General features: G+C 48.9%; 1 protein-coding gene across 1 annotated transcript; it reads left to right on the top strand.

Moving 5' to 3' along the window:
- The first annotated feature begins 895 nt into the window (after positions 1-895).
- On the top strand, positions 896-13,013 carry KLHL40 (kelch like family member 40). The gene is made up of 6 exons (XM_082044079.1): positions 896-2,208; positions 6,598-6,758; positions 8,387-8,494; positions 9,924-10,109; positions 10,658-10,804; positions 11,576-13,013. Exons 1-6 carry the CDS (start codon positions 1,063-1,065, stop codon positions 11,685-11,687), a joined length of 1,860 nt encoding a protein of 619 aa, XP_081900205.1. The 5' UTR covers positions 896-1,062; the 3' UTR covers positions 11,688-13,013.
- The last annotated feature ends 5,789 nt before the right edge of the window (positions 13,014-18,802 follow it).

The following is an 18,802-nucleotide window of genomic DNA, read 5'->3' as shown; positions in this document are numbered from 1 at the left end:
AGGAGAAGCTTCTTTCCTTTGAGGTGCCAGAGCCTGGCCCAGGCTGCCCAGAGAGGCTGTGGAGTCTCCTTCTCTGGAGACATTCAAACCCACCTGGACACCTTACTGTGTGATTTGCCCTGGTGACCCTGCTTTAGCAAGTGTGTTGGACTGGATGATCTCCAGAGATCCCTTCCAACCTCAACCATGCCATTATTCTTAATTTCAAGCAAAGCAGAGCCATCCCTCTCCCAGGCTCCTCAAGTCTCCTCCTTTAGTAACAGTTTTTAAGTAACTTCCTGCACAGGTCTCATATCCCACACAGGGTTGTAAATAAATAGCTCTATCTTTCTTTTCCACCTCCTTGCAGCCCCCTGAGATGTGAGTCCAGAGGAGAACAAAGGACAAACAGAAAAGCAGAAAAGCAGCCCTGGGCGGGAGCTGGCTGGAGTCGGGGATGCCACACAGCCCACATAAGATGCTCCCTTATTGCATCTTTCCAGCTTTGACTTCACCATCTATTTTTAGCCCAGCAAAAGGTTGAGCAGTTTCGGAGCAGTCGGTTTAGCTGTGTTGGGAGAACATCCCAGCCCCACCATTCATGACCCAGAAAGCAAATTCGGATGTTTGATTCATCTGGAAGCTGAGACGATGGGTCACACACGTCTCCCACCAAGGGACAGCACCAAAAGCTCCTGCTCCCCCCACCGTGACTCACGGGTTGACAGACCCTTCCTGAAGCATCGAGGCTGGAATTACAGCTGTTCCCCCATCCCCCTCCCTCCCTCCTTGTCCAATGTGTCATATTAAAGGGTGATCGGCTTACACACGCTCCCGTATGGATTCCTTGAGCTTTGTAACGCTGTGGCTATATATAAAGCCTTACGCTGGAAACTGAAGTACACAGACAGCTGCGATAGTAGCAAGCATTTCACATTCCCAGTGTGCTGCCAGTCTGGAAGCAAGGAAGACCTGCAAGCCCTGCTTTGAGAAAGTTTCTCTGCTAGGGGCTCAGGGACAGATATATTCGTAAATATATATATACAGAAAAGAAGGATTGGGGGAAAAAAGTTACTCTTCACCATGGGTTTGCCTTTTGATCAAGTGGAAGAATTGCGTCTCTACCAGCAAACTCTTCTCCAGGATGGACTCAAAGACATGTTGGACCACAATAAGTTTCTGGACTGCGTCTTAAAAGTCAAAGGGAAGGAGTTTCCCTGCCATCGGCTGGTGCTGGCAGCTTGCAGCCCGTATTTTCGAGCGATGTTCCTCTCCGACATGGAAGAGAGCAAGAAGAGGGAGATCAGTTTGGAAGATGTTGATCCAGATGTCATGGGTAAGATCCTCCATTATATCTACACTTCTGAGCTGGAGATCACAGAGCAGAATGTGCAGGACATCTTCTCCGTGGCCAACATGTTCCAGATCCCCTCCATCTTCACCGTCTGCGTGTCCTTCTTGCAGAAGCGGCTCTGCCTCAGCAACTGCTTGGCCATCTTCAGGCTGGGCTTGATGCTCGACTGTGCCCGGCTGGCCGTGGCAGCTCGGGATTTCATTTGCGATCGCTTTGCGCTGCTGTCTCGGGACGAGGAGTTCTACCAGCTTTCAGCCGATGAGCTTATTGCCATCATCTCCAACGACTCCCTCAACATCGAGAAAGAGGAGACTGTCTTTGAAGTGGTGATGAAGTGGGTGGGGACCAAGGACCAGGAAAGCCGGCAAAAGGCCTTGCCGGTCATCTTTGAAAGCATCCGCTTCCGCCTCATGCCCAATGACTACATCAAGGACCACGTGGAGAAGCATGCCATGGTGAAATCGAGCCCAGAGCTGCTCAAGAAACTCCAGATGGTGAAGGATGCCCAGAAAGGTAAATTCACTGTGGTGAAGAAGAAGAAAATGAAGAAAAGCAATGAAAAGCAAGTGAAAGATAATGTTGTCAATGGAGCAGTAGATGAGGAAGAAGATACAGAGGAGGATGCTCTCCCAGGGATCTTAAATGACACAATGCGCTTTGGGATGTTCCTCCAAGACCTTATTTTCATGGTGAGCGACAGTGGAGCAGTGGCCTATGATCCCACTGCCAATGAGTGCTATTTTGCCTCCCTGTCCACTCAAATCCCAAAGAACCATGTCAGTTTGGTGACCAAGGAGAATCAGATCTTCATTGTCGGTGGACTGTACTACAATGAGGACAATAAAGAGGATCCCATGAGTTCCTACTTCCTACAGGTACTATCTCATGTTTCTTTTCTTTCTTTGACCACTTTGGAGCATCACTGGTCTTTAGCTGCCCTGTGATGCCAGTAATATACATTGTCATGTGATGTTAAAAAAAAGTTGTAAAATAAGGTGAAACATCAGAGTTGTTTTACTAGAGATTCTTTTCCCAATATTTTTAAGGCAGATCCCACTGAAGGAGGGGTCTAGTCACTGAGGAAGAAGGCTTGAAGGAGTAGGTAATAGGAATAACCCTTCTTGAGCTAAATCAAGAATAGGAGAGCACATTAAATAATGTATTGTGTCCAGCTCTGGCTGCCATAGGACACCTTAACTGGAAGGCTAATTGGCATCAGGTCTGTGTTCAGCTTTGCATCTTTTGTGTTCTCTGGTAACGAACCCCTCAGCAAAACCCAAGGGTGACTCTACCAGGTGCAGACAAAGGGAGCAGCAGCAGCTACAGCCACAGAGCAGAGACTCCAATTGGTATGTCCCTACCTACCAATATGTGCCCCATTTTCAGTGCTGATTTTGTCCCTGGAGGTGTGCTAGGTCCAGTTCAGAGTTTCTGGCCATTTCTGTCATGTGCAGGAGAAACCATGGTGTGATGTCTTTTGGGAAACCTCCCCAAGAAAAGCGGCAGTTCTAACTCAACAGTAACCAAAGCCGTGACGAAATCAAGCTGTGCCCAGGCAATCTGAGCCCTGGCCTGGGCTGTAACCCAAGCGCACCTTCTCTGTAGACAGCTAAGTCAAGGCATCTACCATTCCTGCTGATCCTGTAGCAATCCTCTGTCCTTCCTCCATACCCAGAAATCCTTTTGTTCTTCTCTCATGGCTCACATATCTTCTGGGAGGAAACAGTAAGATGTCTAGGCAGAAAGGAGAAAGTAAGGGTAGTTCCAAAGCCAAGAGATACAGCGTTGATCTCTCCATTGCCTCATTGTATGGGTAGATCTGTACATTTGCATTGTGTGCAAGGACCGTGCTTGTCCTCACTTAGGAAGGACCAGGCTTTGTACCCTATGCAGCCCACACAAAGCCTGGGAAATGAGAAGCTCTTGATAAGAAACTGAAGCCTTAGAAAGCAGGATGGAGGGGGAAGGCATTTGGAGAGCTGGGGGGAATGCTGTTTGAGACATAACCCTTGGCACTGGGTAACAGATGGCAACAGCGGTCACGGTCAGCTCCATCACTTGCCTGCACAGAGCAGGTAGACAGGCTGCTTTGTATTAGGAAAAAATGTATAGGAAAAAATTATTCATGGAAAAGGGTTGTTGGGCATTGGAACAGGCTGCCCAGGGCAGTGGTGGAGTCACCATCCCTGGAGGGGTTTAATAGGCGCATAGACAAGGTTCTTAGGGACGTGGTTTAGTGCTAGAGTTAGGTTATGGGCGGGCTCAATGATCCTGAGGGTCTCTCCAACTGAAATGATTCTGTGATTCTATTCAGCCAAAAACTATGCCTAAAGATCAATGTTCCACCAGCCTGGCTGCTGGCCAGGCAAGGTAATTCCTTGAGCATCAGTGAAGGTCCACCATGTTCTGGGCTGTTTCGGTATGACTGCAGCAAGCAGGTCAAGGAAAATTATGTTTTTCCTTTGATCATACACTTGTGAGACCATGTCTAGATGCTGTGTCCATTCCGAGGCTCCCCAGTACAAGGCGGGCATTGAGGTACTGGAATGAGTCTAGCAGAGGCCAGTAAGATGGTTTAGGGATGAAGAATGGGAGATACAAGGAGAGGCTGAGCTTGGTCTAGTGAGCGTGAAGAAGCGGAAGGGAAGATCTCACTGGTGTCTTCAGGTCCCTAACAGGAGGGGCCACAGAAGAGGGATCCAGACTCTTCTTGGATTTGCACAAAGGTGGGTCAAGAAGCAATAGCCATGAGTTACAGTAAAGGACATTTCAGTTAGTTGTGAGGAAAACCTTGTTAGTGGAGTTGTTGGAATACTGGAGCAGGGGTCCAGAGAAGTCACAAAACCTTCATCCTTGGAGACGTTCAATATTTGACTGCACAAAGCCGGGGACACCTGCTGGAACTCCAAAGCTGCACCAGTTGTGCATTGTGGGGGCTGGATGAAAGACTTCTGGGGATCCCTTCAACCTAAAGAACTCTGTGAATCTAAGCTGCAATCAGCAATATTTTTATATTCAGCTCCCAGTTTGCCTTTGGCTCAGTGCCAAATGCCTTGGGCATCATGTGGCCATTTTTAGCTCATTCCCCACGAGCAGAAGACAGTGGTCCCTCCCCAGCTCCCTGCGGCACTTGTGCATGGGAGGTGCAGACAAGGCCCAGGGATGGAAGTTGCCATCAGTTTTCTAAGGAGTAATTAATTGCCATCAGTGCCATAGCTCAGATTTCTGTATGAGAAAGAGTCTTCAGAGCCTTTTTTTCAGCTGAAGCTTCATACAGATGTAGACAGGCAGCTGCATGATGGACCGTTGAATCACTATGTCAGTGCAGCGGCATGTTATAGAATCATAGAATGATTTGGGTTGGAAAGGACCTTCAAAGCCCATCCAGTGCCACCCCTGCCATGAGCAGGGACATCTTCACCAGCTCAGGTTGCTCAGAGCCCCGTCCAGCCTGGCCTGGGATGTCTCCAGGGATGGTTCATTCACCACCTCTCTGGCCAACCTGGGCCAGGCTCTCACCACCCTCAGGGACAACAATTTCTTCCTCCTGTCTGACCTGAATCTCCCTCCTTTAATTTAAAACCATCACCCCTTGTCCTATCGCAACGGGCCCTGCTCAGAAGTCTGTCCTCATCTCATACTGTCTGACTCTGTTTCTGACCTCCCTGATGTCACATTTCTCCTGCTGAAGCGAGGAGAGTTAGGTCAGGGATAGTTTAGACTTAAGGACACGCACCAAAATATAAGAATGCTGATAAATCCCAGAGGCCTTGCAAATTTTGTCAGGAACAAAACGACTCCATTGACATTTTGGATGGAAAAGGGTATAATTTATTTGTCACTTCTCAGATTTATGAGTTGAAAACAATGCTGAATCCATCAAGTTGCAGAAACTATCCTGGTGACTGAACCATTCGGGCTTGCACTATAAATAACACATATGTGGACCACAGCTTACAAAGAGACAATAAACACAGGCACCCAGCTGAGGGCGAGTCTTTGGAGGGAACCCAACAAGCTGAAGCTCTTTGGCCTGAGCCCATGGCCAACAGTGCTTCAGGCAATGATGCATCACAGCTTCATCTTGCAGAGTCCCACCAAACTGGCTGCAAGATGTCACTCCAGACTTAACCCATTAAGTCCCTCCTCTGCTGCCAAGCTACACTAAACATTTTTGCCCCAGTTTACAGTTCCCATCAAGCCATGGAGCCTAGAGAGCCCTCAGCCTCAGAACATTTCACATCTTTTCTGGTAGGATATGAGGTAATACCTTGATCTACAGATGTCTAAGGATTTGGCCATCTGATCTAGTAGTTGTATGGATCATTTTCTCCATCTGTCAGATGGGTCTGGCACAGAAAGAAGACCTCTGGGCTTGGCAGCACCATCCCAGTTGTGTTGTACCATATTGGGTAGATGGGTATTGTGTAAATAGCCTTTGGGTGGATAGACACACACATTTCATCTAATGAACTCTCACACACACTGAGGTAATATGGGACAACATCAGTATCTTGAGAAGGGTCACAGTGACCGATCATTTGCCAGAAAGAAGAAGAATTGTTGGGAGAAGAAGGGGCTCAGGGGAGTGAGCTGTGTAGCCAACATTGCCAACACCACGCTGTTAACTGGCAGAGAGGGAAAATATCAGGATGAAATACTGTGATGTGCTACAGCTCAAGAGTTTCATGCAAAATCTCTAAGACTGAAATGCTTTAGCTCCTCCAGGCCCAGGAACTATCAGTTAAAAGTCTAACATAGGACTCTCTCACCCAAAGATGACCCAGCTTGTTCCAAGTCAAGGCTTTGGTGCACAGAGTGGAACATGTTCCTGCTGGTGCATCTCTGTTCTTATGCCTTGCCATAAAACGTACCTCATACGATATATTATATGTATTTGTACTAAGGTCCCCCATTGTGCACCAGATGGTCAGGCACAGGCAGGGACTGACATTGCAGAAAGGGCCTACTGAGGTCACCAAGCTGAACCTAGGAATGGACTTTGCCTTCAGTCTCTTCTACTGGCCCAGGTTGCCTAGAGAGGTGGTGGATGCCCCATCCCTGGAGACATCCCAGGCCAGGCTGGATGGGGCTCTGAGCAACCTGAGCTGGCTCATGGCAGGGGTGGCACTGGATGAGCTTTAAATGTCCCTTCCACCGAAACTATTCTGTGGTTCTGTGATTCTGTGATTCTCTGGGTCCTGGTTTTTACTAAGCAAACGGGCTGGGTGTGCACACACTAATGACCATGTGTTTCCTTTCAGTACGACCATCTGGACGCAGACTGGCTGGGGATGCCCCCCCTGCCATCTCCTCGCTGCCTCTTTGGCCTGGGAGAGGCAGAAAACTCCATTTTTGTGGTCGGAGGGAAAGAACTGAAAGAAGGAGAAAAGACCTTGGATTCGGTCCTGTGCTACGACCGGCTGTAAGTGCTCGTGTGTGGGGTGGGAGATGGTTTTACAGGAGAAGGTGAAGCAGCTGTCATGCAAAATGACTCCAGCTCTCCAGGGACCCAAAGGTTTTGCAGACAGGGCTTGAACTCTGCGTCAGGATGGTGGGACCACTGGGATTGTCTCAAGCTGTACCCTGGGGCTCGGAGCTGCCTCTCTCCAGCTGCTTCGTTTATTGTAATTGAACCTCCAGGAGATGGAAGCCATAATGGGGCTATCACATTATCAGGGACCAAATGTAGCAGATGCTCACATGCGAACAGCACTGAGGACCATGGGGAGTCTTTCCTTCTGCTCTTGCCCATCAGTTTGGAGGTTTGGCAGCTTTCACTGTGGTCTCACCAGGAGTGTCTTTGCACAGGAAAGTTTATTTTGAAAGCATTCAGATGTGGCACTGAGTGGCCCAGTCTGAGAGATGTCAGGCTTAATACACGACTACTTGAACACAATGGACTCTGATCCATGTTATGTCATGAGCTTTATTAAAAGGCACCATCCCGTTCTTCTCTCAGGAGGCAGAAACATCTGAAGACTGCTCCTCTCTGCCCCAAAGAGGCAGAACAGTGGGCGTTAACAAGTCTTAGCCTGGTCTATAATTAGAAGTGTGTGCTTCAAAGTCTGCTTTATAGGCAGAGATTTTAAATCAGTTCCATTCCCAGAGGACGGGGCATTTATCTGCCCCTGCAGACTGTGTCTGCCCCCTCTAAGTGCTCAGGGGGTGCTTTGAATACCAATTTGAAGCTGGTAGAGATGTGCTGAGCACCACTTCTATTTCTAATACTATTTAGGTTCAATCTTCAACTATAAGAAGCCTGGAGAGGAAAAACTGCTCACCTATGTGATGAAATATTTCCCCAGAGTGGCTGGGCAATTAGAAAGCACCCAGAGCCCAGGCATCTCAGTTCTTAGGTAGGATAAAGTGCAGGTCTGGGTGGCTACAACCTACATGTATGAAAACTAAGGATGAGTCTAAGCTACATGGACATGAAGAGACATATCTTGAGAAATTGGGCAGCCTTATTTGGGTGTCAGATTGGGGTTTTCATAGCCTTATAGCTACATCCTCTGCTCAGTTGCCTTGGAGCTGGCTCAGAGCCTTCAACGCACCCTCGTACTACTAAATGTGGACATATCCACTGTGGGTCCTTTCTGAGTGTCAACCAACCATTGCATCTCAAAGTGGAAGACGATGGCCTAAAAAATGAATTTGTTCTCAGGATCTTGCACTGCTAAGTCATGTTAGTTTTAATTTTTGTACATAATGCAGAAATCTCTGTCTTGTCTGTGTTCAGCTGGTAATGCTTGTAAATGAGGCGAGGTCCTGGGAGAAGAGGAGCTGGATATGCACAAAGCCCCACACTGGAGGATTCTGCAGATAAGAATGAACATTAATGTAAACATCCTGCGTATTTTATTTTCTCCTTTTTTAGGATCACAAAATTTACTGGTTGAGCACTATCTCATTGGAAACCTCATATTTTTGAGATTGTGTGTTCTAATTGTCAGGCTCTGTGTTCACCTCCAGGCCTGGAAAGCACTGTGTACTCTGGGCCTCACCCAGAAAGCTTCAAACCCTTTCTCTTCTTATCTTTCCCTGGTCCAGGTCCTTCAAGTGGGGTGAAGCCGATCCCCTTCCCTATTCAGTCTACGGCCACGTGGTGGTATCGCACAAGGACCTCGTCTACGTCGTTGGTGGCAAAGGAAGTGACAAGTAAGTCAAAAAGCAAGAGAAATGGAGAGTGTCATCCCCCAAACTAGTGGGAGAACAAAATATGAATTGGTACCTCCCCAACCTGGATGCTATGGCTTAAGGAGGGTTGGATGGGTTGTGAGACATGGATCTTTCCCTCTCAGCTCAGTTGTGTTGCTGCAACCCTTCCCAAGCTCTTGAAAGTCCTATAGGGACATCAAGGAGATGGCACTGTCCTTACAGGAGAGGGAACATATCATCCCCTTTAACTTACAATAGATAAATATCACACAGACAGGGACAGGTGCTGAAGAGCAAGAAGCTCCTTCACATTGAGGGTCTCTTGTCCTGGGCTTGTGGAGCAGCATGGTCCTAGTAGTCAAATCCAGATAGGTATTTGCAATAGGGGTGAAAAACTTCATCAAAGCTGACCCCCATCCTGCCCTCCTGCAGGAGATGGGCTCAGCAGAAAACAACCTTTCCTGGGGAGCATTGCAGCAATTTCTTTACAAGCCAGAAATGTGACTGTCTGCAGAGCAAATATGCTGTAATCCAGCAAAGACAGGTCCTGGTCTGAAAGGATTCTGGGCTGGAAAGTGTGAGTGTGCATACATTCACACACCTGATGTTGCTGTCCCCGGGAACTAGGGCATGACTGATATTTCATAGAAGCACAGAACAGTTTGGGTTGGAAGGGACTTGCAAAGCTGATGCAGTGCCAGCCCTGCCACGAGCAGGGACATCTTCACCAGCTCAGGTTGCTCAGAGCCCCGTCCAGCCTGGCCTGGGATGTCTCCAGGGATGGTTCATCCACCACCTCTCTGTCCAACCTGGGCCAGGCTCTCACCACCCTCTTATTTCACAGCACCAAGTTGGATCAGCAGCACCAAAACACTGTTTGATGGCTGTGTGCAAGGTCCTGAGAGGCAGTTTGCTACACGGACCTGTATCCAGCTGTGTCAACACAGTGTTGAGCTTTTAGGACTCCTATCCAAAGAGGGCACACCAGCAGGGGATGTGTTAAACACACAAGTGATGTCTCCAGGCATGGGCATCCTTGGGTGCACACTCAAGCAAAGGCATTCACAGAATCATAGATTCATAGAATCATTTTGGTTGGAAAAGACCCTCAGGATCATTGAGTCCAACCTCTAACACAACACTGGCACCACCCCATGTCCCTAAGAACCTCATCTCCACGTCTGTTCAACCCCTCCAGGGATGGTGACTCCAGCACTGCCTTGGGCAGCCTGTTCCAATGCCCGACAGCCCTTTCCATGAAGAATTTTTTCCCAATATCCATTCTAAACCTCCCCTGGTGCAACTTGAGGCCATTTCCTCTTGTCCTTTCTAGAGACCCCAAGTTCTTCCCAGCAGACATCCTCAAACTCCTGCAGTACAAAGCTGTCCCTTGGCAGGTGATGGAGGCTTCTTTCTCATCTTTCTCTAGGAAGTGCCTGAAGAAGATGTGTGTCTACAACCCATCCAAGTTTGAGTGGAAGGAGCTGGCTCCCATGAAAACTGCTCGGTCCCTGTTCGGAGCCACTGTGCACAAGGACAAAATCTACGTGGCAGCTGGAGTGACTGACTCTGGCTTGACCAACTCGGTGGAAGTCTATGACATTGCCACCAACAAGTATGTACCTGAGCATACCTTCAGGGCATAGTTACACAAGGAGCAGTTGTATATGTACATTAAGCAACTTCCAACCACTCTAGAGTTTGCTTGCAACTCCTGATACCAGTTCCTCCCAGTTTGTGTTCCTCAGACAGGTGGGCATCACCACTGCATTTAGGCTGTGGATCATCTCAGGCTCACCTTCAAAGCAGTTTCATCAACTGGTACAACCCTCTGTTTCCCTGCAGGGCTGTAACTTCATCTTTTCAGTTCACCCAAAGCCATAGACTCTCTGACTTCAGGTGGGCCCTGAAGCTGCAGTCCCACCGCTGGGACCTGCTGGTCCATGCCAGGTGTGCTTCAGAGCTCATCTACTCAATGCAAAATGAAGCTGAACTATGATGGTGGAAACAGATATCTCTAACGACAGTCAATGTGCGATCCGACCCCATGTAGACCTACACAAGCTAATCTGTCGCTACCTAATTTAGTTGTTGACTCCTGATCTGAGGCCAGCTTTGGCATGGGCAGGGTGCCCTAACATGTCCCCTCTCTTGACGTGGCAGGTGGGACAGCTTCACTGAGTTCCCGCAGGAGCGCAGCTCGGTCAGCCTGGTGAGCTTGGCTGGGGTGCTCTACCTTCTCGGAGGCTTCGCCACGGTGGAGACGGAGTCGGGAGAGCTGGTGCCAACAGAACTGAACGACGTTTGGAGGTGATGATCTTCCCCAGGGCCATCCAAGGGAGCATGGGAGGGATACTCGTGAGATCCTCTGAGGGAACAGATAGTTTCTGTCTTTCTTGGTTCCTTCAGTGTGAGATGGACGTTGTTACGCCAGTGCAAGGTCTGTGGGTGAGAAGTTGGCCCTGTGCTGTGCTGGAGGGTATTTTAGGTGATTCAGTGAGCTCTCCCAACCTCATCGAGTAGTGTACCAGAGAAAATCAACTCCCTTAGCTTAGTTGCTGCATTGACATGTGCCTGGAGCCATTTCCAGGCATCCCCTTCGGTGTGGAGCAGTATTTGTGCAATGGATGCTCTCCCTGGGAAAAGCCGGTGCTCAGGCTGGAAATCAGATAGTCTTACATGCGAGCAGAGAAGCGGGCAGAAAGCACCTTCTGATGGCTGCTAATGCAGCGTTAGCTGCTCCTGTCCTTCACGTCTGTGGCTCTACAGCACCCTCAGCAGGCACCCACTGGCCTTCACCAAGGATGTTCAATCTTGGTGCCATCAACCCACTTCCCAATGGAAAAATAAACCCTCCCCTGTCAGACCACATGCTGATATCCATGCTCCCCCGCCTGGCACTACGAACTGGAGCACACCAGGTCTCCAAGACCCCATGCAGCTCCTGCAGATACCTTGTGGCCAAATGACGTCTGTGGGACATCACACCAGGCACCAGAGCTCCCACCACTATGGACAGCAGCTGACGCAAGAGAGAGGAGATGCTTTACTCACCATAATTGTCTGTTTGTCTCTCCCCAGGTATGATGAAGAGCAGAAGAAGTGGGAAGGGGTCCTTCGGGAGATCCAGTACGCCTCTGGTGCCACTTTCCTTCCCGTGCGCCTCAACGTTTTGCGTCTGACAAAGATGTAGCGAGGCCTGATTTATTTGTTTTTTTCCATAGGGGTCTGGGGCAAGGAGGGATGGGGGTAGGTGAGGCCACACAGAGAAGTGGCATCTGGATACTGTGTAGGACATTACATCTGTGATTGGTACCATTTTACTCACTCAAATGGGAAAGAGGGGAAATTAGTCCTACGGGGACTTGAAGATGCTCAGAAGATAAATAGAGAAGGGGTCTGGAGCCTTCAGGGAGCTGGGCTAGAAGCATGGAACAATGAGCTGTTCCAGTCTCAGTAGATAGGACAAAATGTCATAGAATCATTTTGGTTGGAAGAGACCCTCAAGATCATCGAGTCCAACCATTAACCTAACACTAGCACTAAACCATGTCCCCAAGAACCTTATCTACATGTCTTTTAAACACCTTCAGGTATGGTGACTCCACCACTGCTCTGGGCAGCCTGTTCCAATGCCTGACAACCCTTGCCATGATCATACTCTTCGTGTTCCACTTCTTTCCCCATGATTTTCCCCATCTTTTTGACTGCTGTTGAATCTCCCCAACCACCAGTGGAGGCAGAAAGTGGTTCCCAAGGGACTAAGCTGATGTTCTCCAGGGAAGATGGGGGTCTATAAAGTATTTCCCCACCCCAGATAGCTGTGAGCATGGTGCTAGAGCCCACCTTGGAGAGGAGAAGGAAGGGTCAAAGTGGTACAGGAGAGACGTGGGGGGACTCTGATGAGATGTTGGGTGATGAGGGTTGTTGGGATGTGACAGTTAAAAGAAAAGAGCATGTGAGCACGGGCAGCAAAAGCACTTTGGAAGTCGCAATGAAAAGAAAATAGTCTTAGTTCTTTGCCTCCGTGTTGACTTTGGCCTAAAGAGACTCCAGGAGCTGAGGTCTGCAGCAGGAGAAGAGTCATGAAAGTGGTAGGGGAGGAATGGGGGGAGAGATGGGCCAGGGGGACATGTGCCCTCATCTCCAGCCTTCTGGGCTCCTCATCGCCAATCACAGATACAATGCCCTCACCTGTACCTGGACAAGTGTTGTTTTTCAGGGAAAGGTTTTATATTTATGCTGTTTCTCTTATTTTTAATGTTCTGACTTTTCTTTTTTTAAGAGTATTCTAGTTTGCTAAGTACATGGAGATCTCAGATGTATTTGGCTCAGAGAGAGCTTCCTACTGAGGAAAAATGCATTTTTTTTTTTTAATTTATCCATAATGATGTTTTGATAGAAACATGACTGTACTGGCAGCAGGACAAAGATCCGCTGGAGCAAAAATCTCTTGATGCCCACACCATCTGACCAGTGGTTTATGTAAAAATAAATTATTAGGCTATTTCAAAAGAAATCCTCTGTGTCTGCGTGTTGATAGAGCTGTATCTGAATGCCCAAAGCAACCAAACACATGAACTAAACAAAAGCTGCGATGAGCACACACAGCAAAGCAGCCGCATGGAGAGCCCTTGCACAGCCCCAGCTCTTATTCTTCCTATTTTCCCTCATTTAAGAGCTGAAACTTTAGCTGAAACTTCTCCTTACAGCTATTCTCCATAGATATGAGGACTTAGGAGCTTACCTAGGACTGGAAGAAAGCTGGATGCCTACATGATCTCATGATACCATAAATAGGGGTGGTAATAATAATAATAATAATAACAAAGAACAAATACAAACCTTGCAAAATAATTCAGTCAACGTGGCATGAAAATCACGGTATTGAAAGTCGTATCTGGCTGATTTTGTTTAGCTCAAAATGCAGTCGTGGAGAAACTAAAAACATGTTTGAAAGGAAAGACAATTGAGCATGAGTAAAGGAATCAGAGTCTTGTCCTGGTTTTGTTTTAAGGATTTAAAAAGTTACAGGATAATCTCCTTAGAGGACAATCACATCAACAGTAATGAAACATTTTCACAAGGAAGATAAATCCAAGGTGACTGGCTGGCACAAAGTAGGATATCACCTCCTGCCTGGGAGTGGACATGGATACCTTTGCTTCAGCTCTTCGTGCTGGACCCAGAATGGAAAGCTGGTGACACTTGGTTCTAAGAAAGGGTCAATCTCCATTCACCTGCTGCCACGTTGCTTGGTTCTCCGGGTGGAAATCTGGGCTCTTTGAAGTCAATGGGAATGTTGCTGAGCCTCGATGAGTTGTTACGGTGTGGTCACTTGATAATGGCTTGAGAAGTGGTGATTCAGGCTTGTTCCCCATCCTTGGTCACTCACCTGGCAACTGTCCATGGGGAATATAGTTAATAGGACGTCAGTGCTCTCCATGGTTCTCATCCATCATAAAGCTGTGGGAGGTGCCATTGCTGGCACAGGGCAAGAAACCTTAGAAGGAAAAAGAGCTGTTGGATTAAAAGACCCAGAAGAGCTGGAAATATCCCATCGCTTGAGCAACAAGGGCCAAATCTCAGCGTATATAAGCCAGCATTGGCCCAAAGCAGCAGAGTTGTGTATCGGCAAGCGGAAGCCTCACCCAGATATGTTCACCACCACCTCGTCAAGAGGCTTCTTGAGTCCAAAGGTGATCACAGGTAAAAAATGCCAACAAAAAATGGCCAGGGCAGTGGTGGAGTCACCATCCCTGAAGGGGTTAAACAGATGTGGAGATGAGGCCCTTAGGGACATGGGTTAGTGCCAGAGTTAGGTTAATGGTTGGACTTGATAATCTTGAAGGTCTCTATCAATCAAAATGAGTCTATGATTCAGTGAGTCTATGAATACTCAGAAAGGCATCACTTCTCTCTGCTGACCAGTGATTTCCCAGCTCAGATTCACGTAGCTCCACCAGCACAAGTCCCCATGTGGGTACCTTCTCTGCCAATGCCAGCAGCAAAGCAGCAGGTGCATCCCAAGGGTGGGCGAAAATCATCTCTTCCTCCATTATCGTCCCAAGATCAACGCTGGCATTAGCTGGTGAGGTTTCCACTGCTCCATTTTACATCAATAAAGGCACTTGGTGCTTTCGAATGGGGTCCTTGATTTCTTTAATGCTTACAGAAGAACTCAGAGAGCCCCAACTCACAGCTCACACAAATCTCATAGAGCCACCAGGACCTAGGAGCTCAGCCCTCACCAAGCCCCTTCTTCCACCCACTCATAACCCTTCCCTGAAAAGCTATTTTTTGTTGGCCCCCACAACAGTCCAGTTGTCTCATACACATGCACATACCGCCCACCAAAGCCAACATACAGCAAAAACTATAGGTGTGAAGCAATGGCAGCGGTGAACATACCATGGGAAGCCCACCCTGCTGGGTGCTGATTCCTCACACAATCACCTGAACAGAGACTTAAAAAGTAAAAAAAAAAGGAAAAAACAAAACCAAAACCAAAAAAACAAACAAACAAAACCCAAACAAACAAACAAAAAACCCCCAACAAACTAAGGTATCCAAAGAAAGTGGTGCAGCTTTAGGTTTTCTTTTATAAAAGACAAATTGTTTATTGATTCAGTCCTTCCACTTGCAACCTCTTTGGTAACAGTCATAACACTTCCAGACTGGGAGAACGCAGTGGAAAGGCCCAATTCTGACCTCTCACCACTTTCAGAGCTCAGAGACCCCTGACTTGCCTTGGTGAGAGGCCAAAAGCGGGTTTCAAAGCATGGCCAAGGACCTGGCCTCTAGGGACAACCCAAACTGGCCTACCGTGACTTGTCTTGCTCGTGGGTGGCCCGGAGAGCAGCCCCAGAACCTCCAGGCAGAAGATGGCTCGGGATGGGGATGCATCTTGGGCCCGTGGTGCCAGGGTTGACCATGAGCTGTGCCTAGAAGGCAGCTTTGATGCACCTCTTGGGACCTCCTAGATATTGGCCAACGGGGGCCATCAACAAAGCAAGACTCACCCATATTTGTGGTAGGGAATGGCTCGCCCCAGTTGGCCCCATGCTGATGGACTAACCCGGCCATCTCAGCCTCCCCCTCATCACACCGTCCCAAAGAGAGTAACTGCTGTACTTGGAGTTAAAGATAAACATATATTGATTACACATGGTCATTTAAAAAAAAAAAAATTAATAATAATAATACATTTCCTAGAACATTACTTAAGACGCTTCCATAAAGCATCCAAGCTTCCCCTCCCCTCCCCGCCTTCCCTCTGTCTATACAGAATAAAGTGCTTCGTTTAATTTGTTCACACTAGTAGAGCCACCGATACACTCTTAACTTGGCATGTTTGGGCAACCGATACTGAATGCCGTAAAATAACACAGAGCCCAACATCAGGCATGAGAAACTAGTTTTGAGGCAAGTGCTTGGAATTTCATTCATTTCCTTCAAGTTCCATGCTACTGTTCTTATTCCTACTTTTTCCTTTTTTTTTTTTTCAAATATTATTTCCTTCCTTTTCGAGTTCGACCCAACTCCCGCTGTGGTTACGTGTCACGAGGCAGGGCTGCACGTGGGGAAGCTCTCTCCGTCCATGTGAACAAAGGGCGCCTGTCCGTCCGTCCGTCCTTCCCTCTCGACTTCGGGCAAACCAAGAGTTTAATCAGTGGAGTTGTCTAGCAGCGGATGCTCGTCTCTATTGCACTGTCACAGCCGTTCCCACCCGCCGACCGTCCATCCATCCGTCCATCCATCCATCCAACCATCCATCACCTTCCCACCGCGCTGGGGTTATGGCTGTGGTCCGAAGGGCCAGCCGTGCCTCATGGACATCATGAGGCTAACTGGTCTGTGCTACCAGGCTCCTGGGACATATAAACCAAAAATAACCCTCCCTCACATGACTCCCTCCTTCCCCAGAGTTCAAATGAAGGGGGGGAAAAATTAATTCAAACCCGGATGGGTCTGGGGTGAGGTGTGTGGGCAGAGTCATCAGCTGAACGTTGCGTCGCGGCATATTCATGAACAGCATAATGGAAACCAAGCCCCTCTCCACCCTCACGGTCTGTTGAAGAAGGGATGTGAGAGATTAAGGTGCAAGAGTTAAACACACACAAAAAAAAAAAAAGTTAAAAAAAAATTAAAATAAAATATAAAAAGCTTGAAAACAAAGGACCAAGTCCCCCGTCTCCTGCCCCGTCCAACCCAGCGGGGTGGGACTGGGATGGACGCGGGATGAGACACTGCGGGAGTGACTCATTTGAGCTCTTAGTTCATTAACGAAAACCAGACACAAAGAGAGACATCGGGGCTGAATAAAGGTGTAGACAAAAGGACTCAGAGGCCATGTAGGACTCCTGAGAACTGCGCAGGCCTTGGAGAGGGGAGGGAGCAGCAAGGGATCTGGTTCTCCAAAGTGCTGTGTGCATGGTCACATCTCAACGTCTCCAAAGGGTTCTCCAGGCAGGCTCTCGAAGGGGATCAGACACAGCTGGAATCAGTCACTGGGCTTTCTGCTGGGCTTCTGGCCTTCACGAGGAGCTCCCATCTTGCAGCGATGTCCACGCAGGACAGGTCCTCATGGGGAGAAGATGAACCAGGACAGGGAAAGCCACCTCCAGATAGAAGGGAGTGCATGTTGGCATGTCCGTTTGCTTGGAGGGAAAGGTCTATCAGCCAGGCAGGCTGACAGGCTCCATCACAGAAGATCTTACAGGCAAGGTGAGTCCTCCTCAGGGTGCCGTACTCCCATCCCATGTCAAGGTTGTGTGAGGGGAAAGAAATGCAGGGGAGCCTGAGGGAATGGGGCCTGGGACACAGCAGTGGAGGAGGCAGCATGGACCACTCTACTGAGGTCATCCAACATCTCCACAGCTATCACTAAATGGTTCTCTAAAGGAATCAGTCTGGGTCATGGTCCCTTCAGAAAGCCAATGGCCCCGAGAGCTGAGTGCCCACATCCCTCACAGGTGTGTGTTTGACAACACTTTGCACCATCTCAATGAGCCCCAGGAAGGAAAGGAGAGCAGGGAAGTTGCCCACCTGAGAAGGTCAATATGGTGAGGCAGCTCTGCCATAGCATCCTCCCTTCGCTCAAAGCAGATGGAGATGCAGGTGAGCTCACTGATGGCTGTGTTGGGGATCTGCAGGATCCCAGCCAACATGAGGATGAGAATCATTCTGTTGCTCCATCAACAAGAGCACCCAACTTCTCAGCAATGTTTGTCAGGCATGGGGAGACAACACTCAGCAGGAGGGGACACCGGTCACCTCAAAAAGCACTCAGGAGAACTCTGGGTGCTCTCCTGTCCCTTGCCTGTCAGGATAATGTTTCTGCATGTCCCTGGTCAGCAAACCCCCTGAGCACATGGCTGAATCCTCCCGTCTCTGCAGAGACAGCCTCAACTCTGCCCAAGTGCTTTGCTGATTTGGTCCAGGAGACGAAGTCCCAAGACTTCTTGCAGAGCGAGATGTGGCTCGCTGACCCCAGCAACGGTGCAAACGAGAAAGGGCTCCTGCAGCCCACTCAGTGTCCTCTCTTCCTTCTTGCCCACCAACAGCCCTGCTCACCACCTCCTCCATGACCTGACGCATGCATCCACAGCACTGGTCTTGCGAGCAAGGCATGGGCAGTAACACACCGCATCTCTTGGCCAGAAGCTCTGTGGCCATGCTGGATGCTCTGCAGCTCTCCTCAACCCCAAAGGTGACACTTTCCCAAGCAGGGAGACCACACAGCCATGGTCAGGCCACACACAACACCCTGGGGCAGTGCATAACAGTGAGAGACCCTCCTTGGACCTCAGCATCCAAAAAAAGGGTAACAGCAAAGTCTTTCTCTTTGTCTCTTCCACCAGCACGAAGCCAGCCTGCGTAAGTGAAACCAAAGACCAGCTCAACTTCAACGAACACAATGTGGCCAGAGAAACACTAAGCAACACTGCGGGGCATCACCAAACCAACCACAGCCCTCACTGGTCCCCTCTGGTCGCCCAGATCAGGGCAGGGTGACGGCTGACAACCCCACGGGGAGAGGCAAAAGAGGTTTGGGACAGTGACACAGGCAACAAGCTAGAGGATGGGACACGGTCATCAAGCCGAACGCAGTCTTGCTTTAGCTCTAAACCTTGCAATGGGACCCAACCTGGAGCTCATCTGATCGGTCAGGGGTTTATTCGAATTAAGGCACTATTCTGGGCTGATTCCAGCAAGAAACAGCGGTGTCCTGTTCCTCCAACACAGATTGCCACGGAGCCACCCTCCCACCGGTCCCGAGGCCATCTGAGCTCTCCTACAGCCACT

The sequence above is a fragment of the Streptopelia decaocto genome (genome assembly GCF_964273445.1).
Source record: "Streptopelia decaocto genome assembly, chromosome: 2".
In the NCBI taxonomy this organism is placed as follows: Eukaryota; Metazoa; Chordata; class Aves; order Columbiformes; family Columbidae; genus Streptopelia; species Streptopelia decaocto.
The sequence above is the reverse complement of the archived record's forward strand: the minus strand, read 5'-3'. Positions and strand labels throughout refer to the sequence as shown.

What these genes read in the sequence shown, in the direction of transcription:
- KLHL40 (XM_082044079.1), top strand. Translation starts at nt 1,063, where the DNA reads ATGGGTTTGCCTTTTGATCAAGTGGAAGAATTGCGTCTCTACCAGCAA. An exon ending in TGAGTTCCTACTTCCTACAG is followed by an intron (nt 2,209 to 6,597) that starts GTACTATCTCAT and finishes GTTTCCTTTCAG; the next exon opens with TACGACCATCTGGACGCAGA. An exon ending in GAACTGAACGACGTTTGGAG is followed by an intron (nt 10,805 to 11,575) that starts GTGATGATCTTC and finishes GTCTCTCCCCAG; the next exon opens with GTATGATGAAGAGCAGAAGA.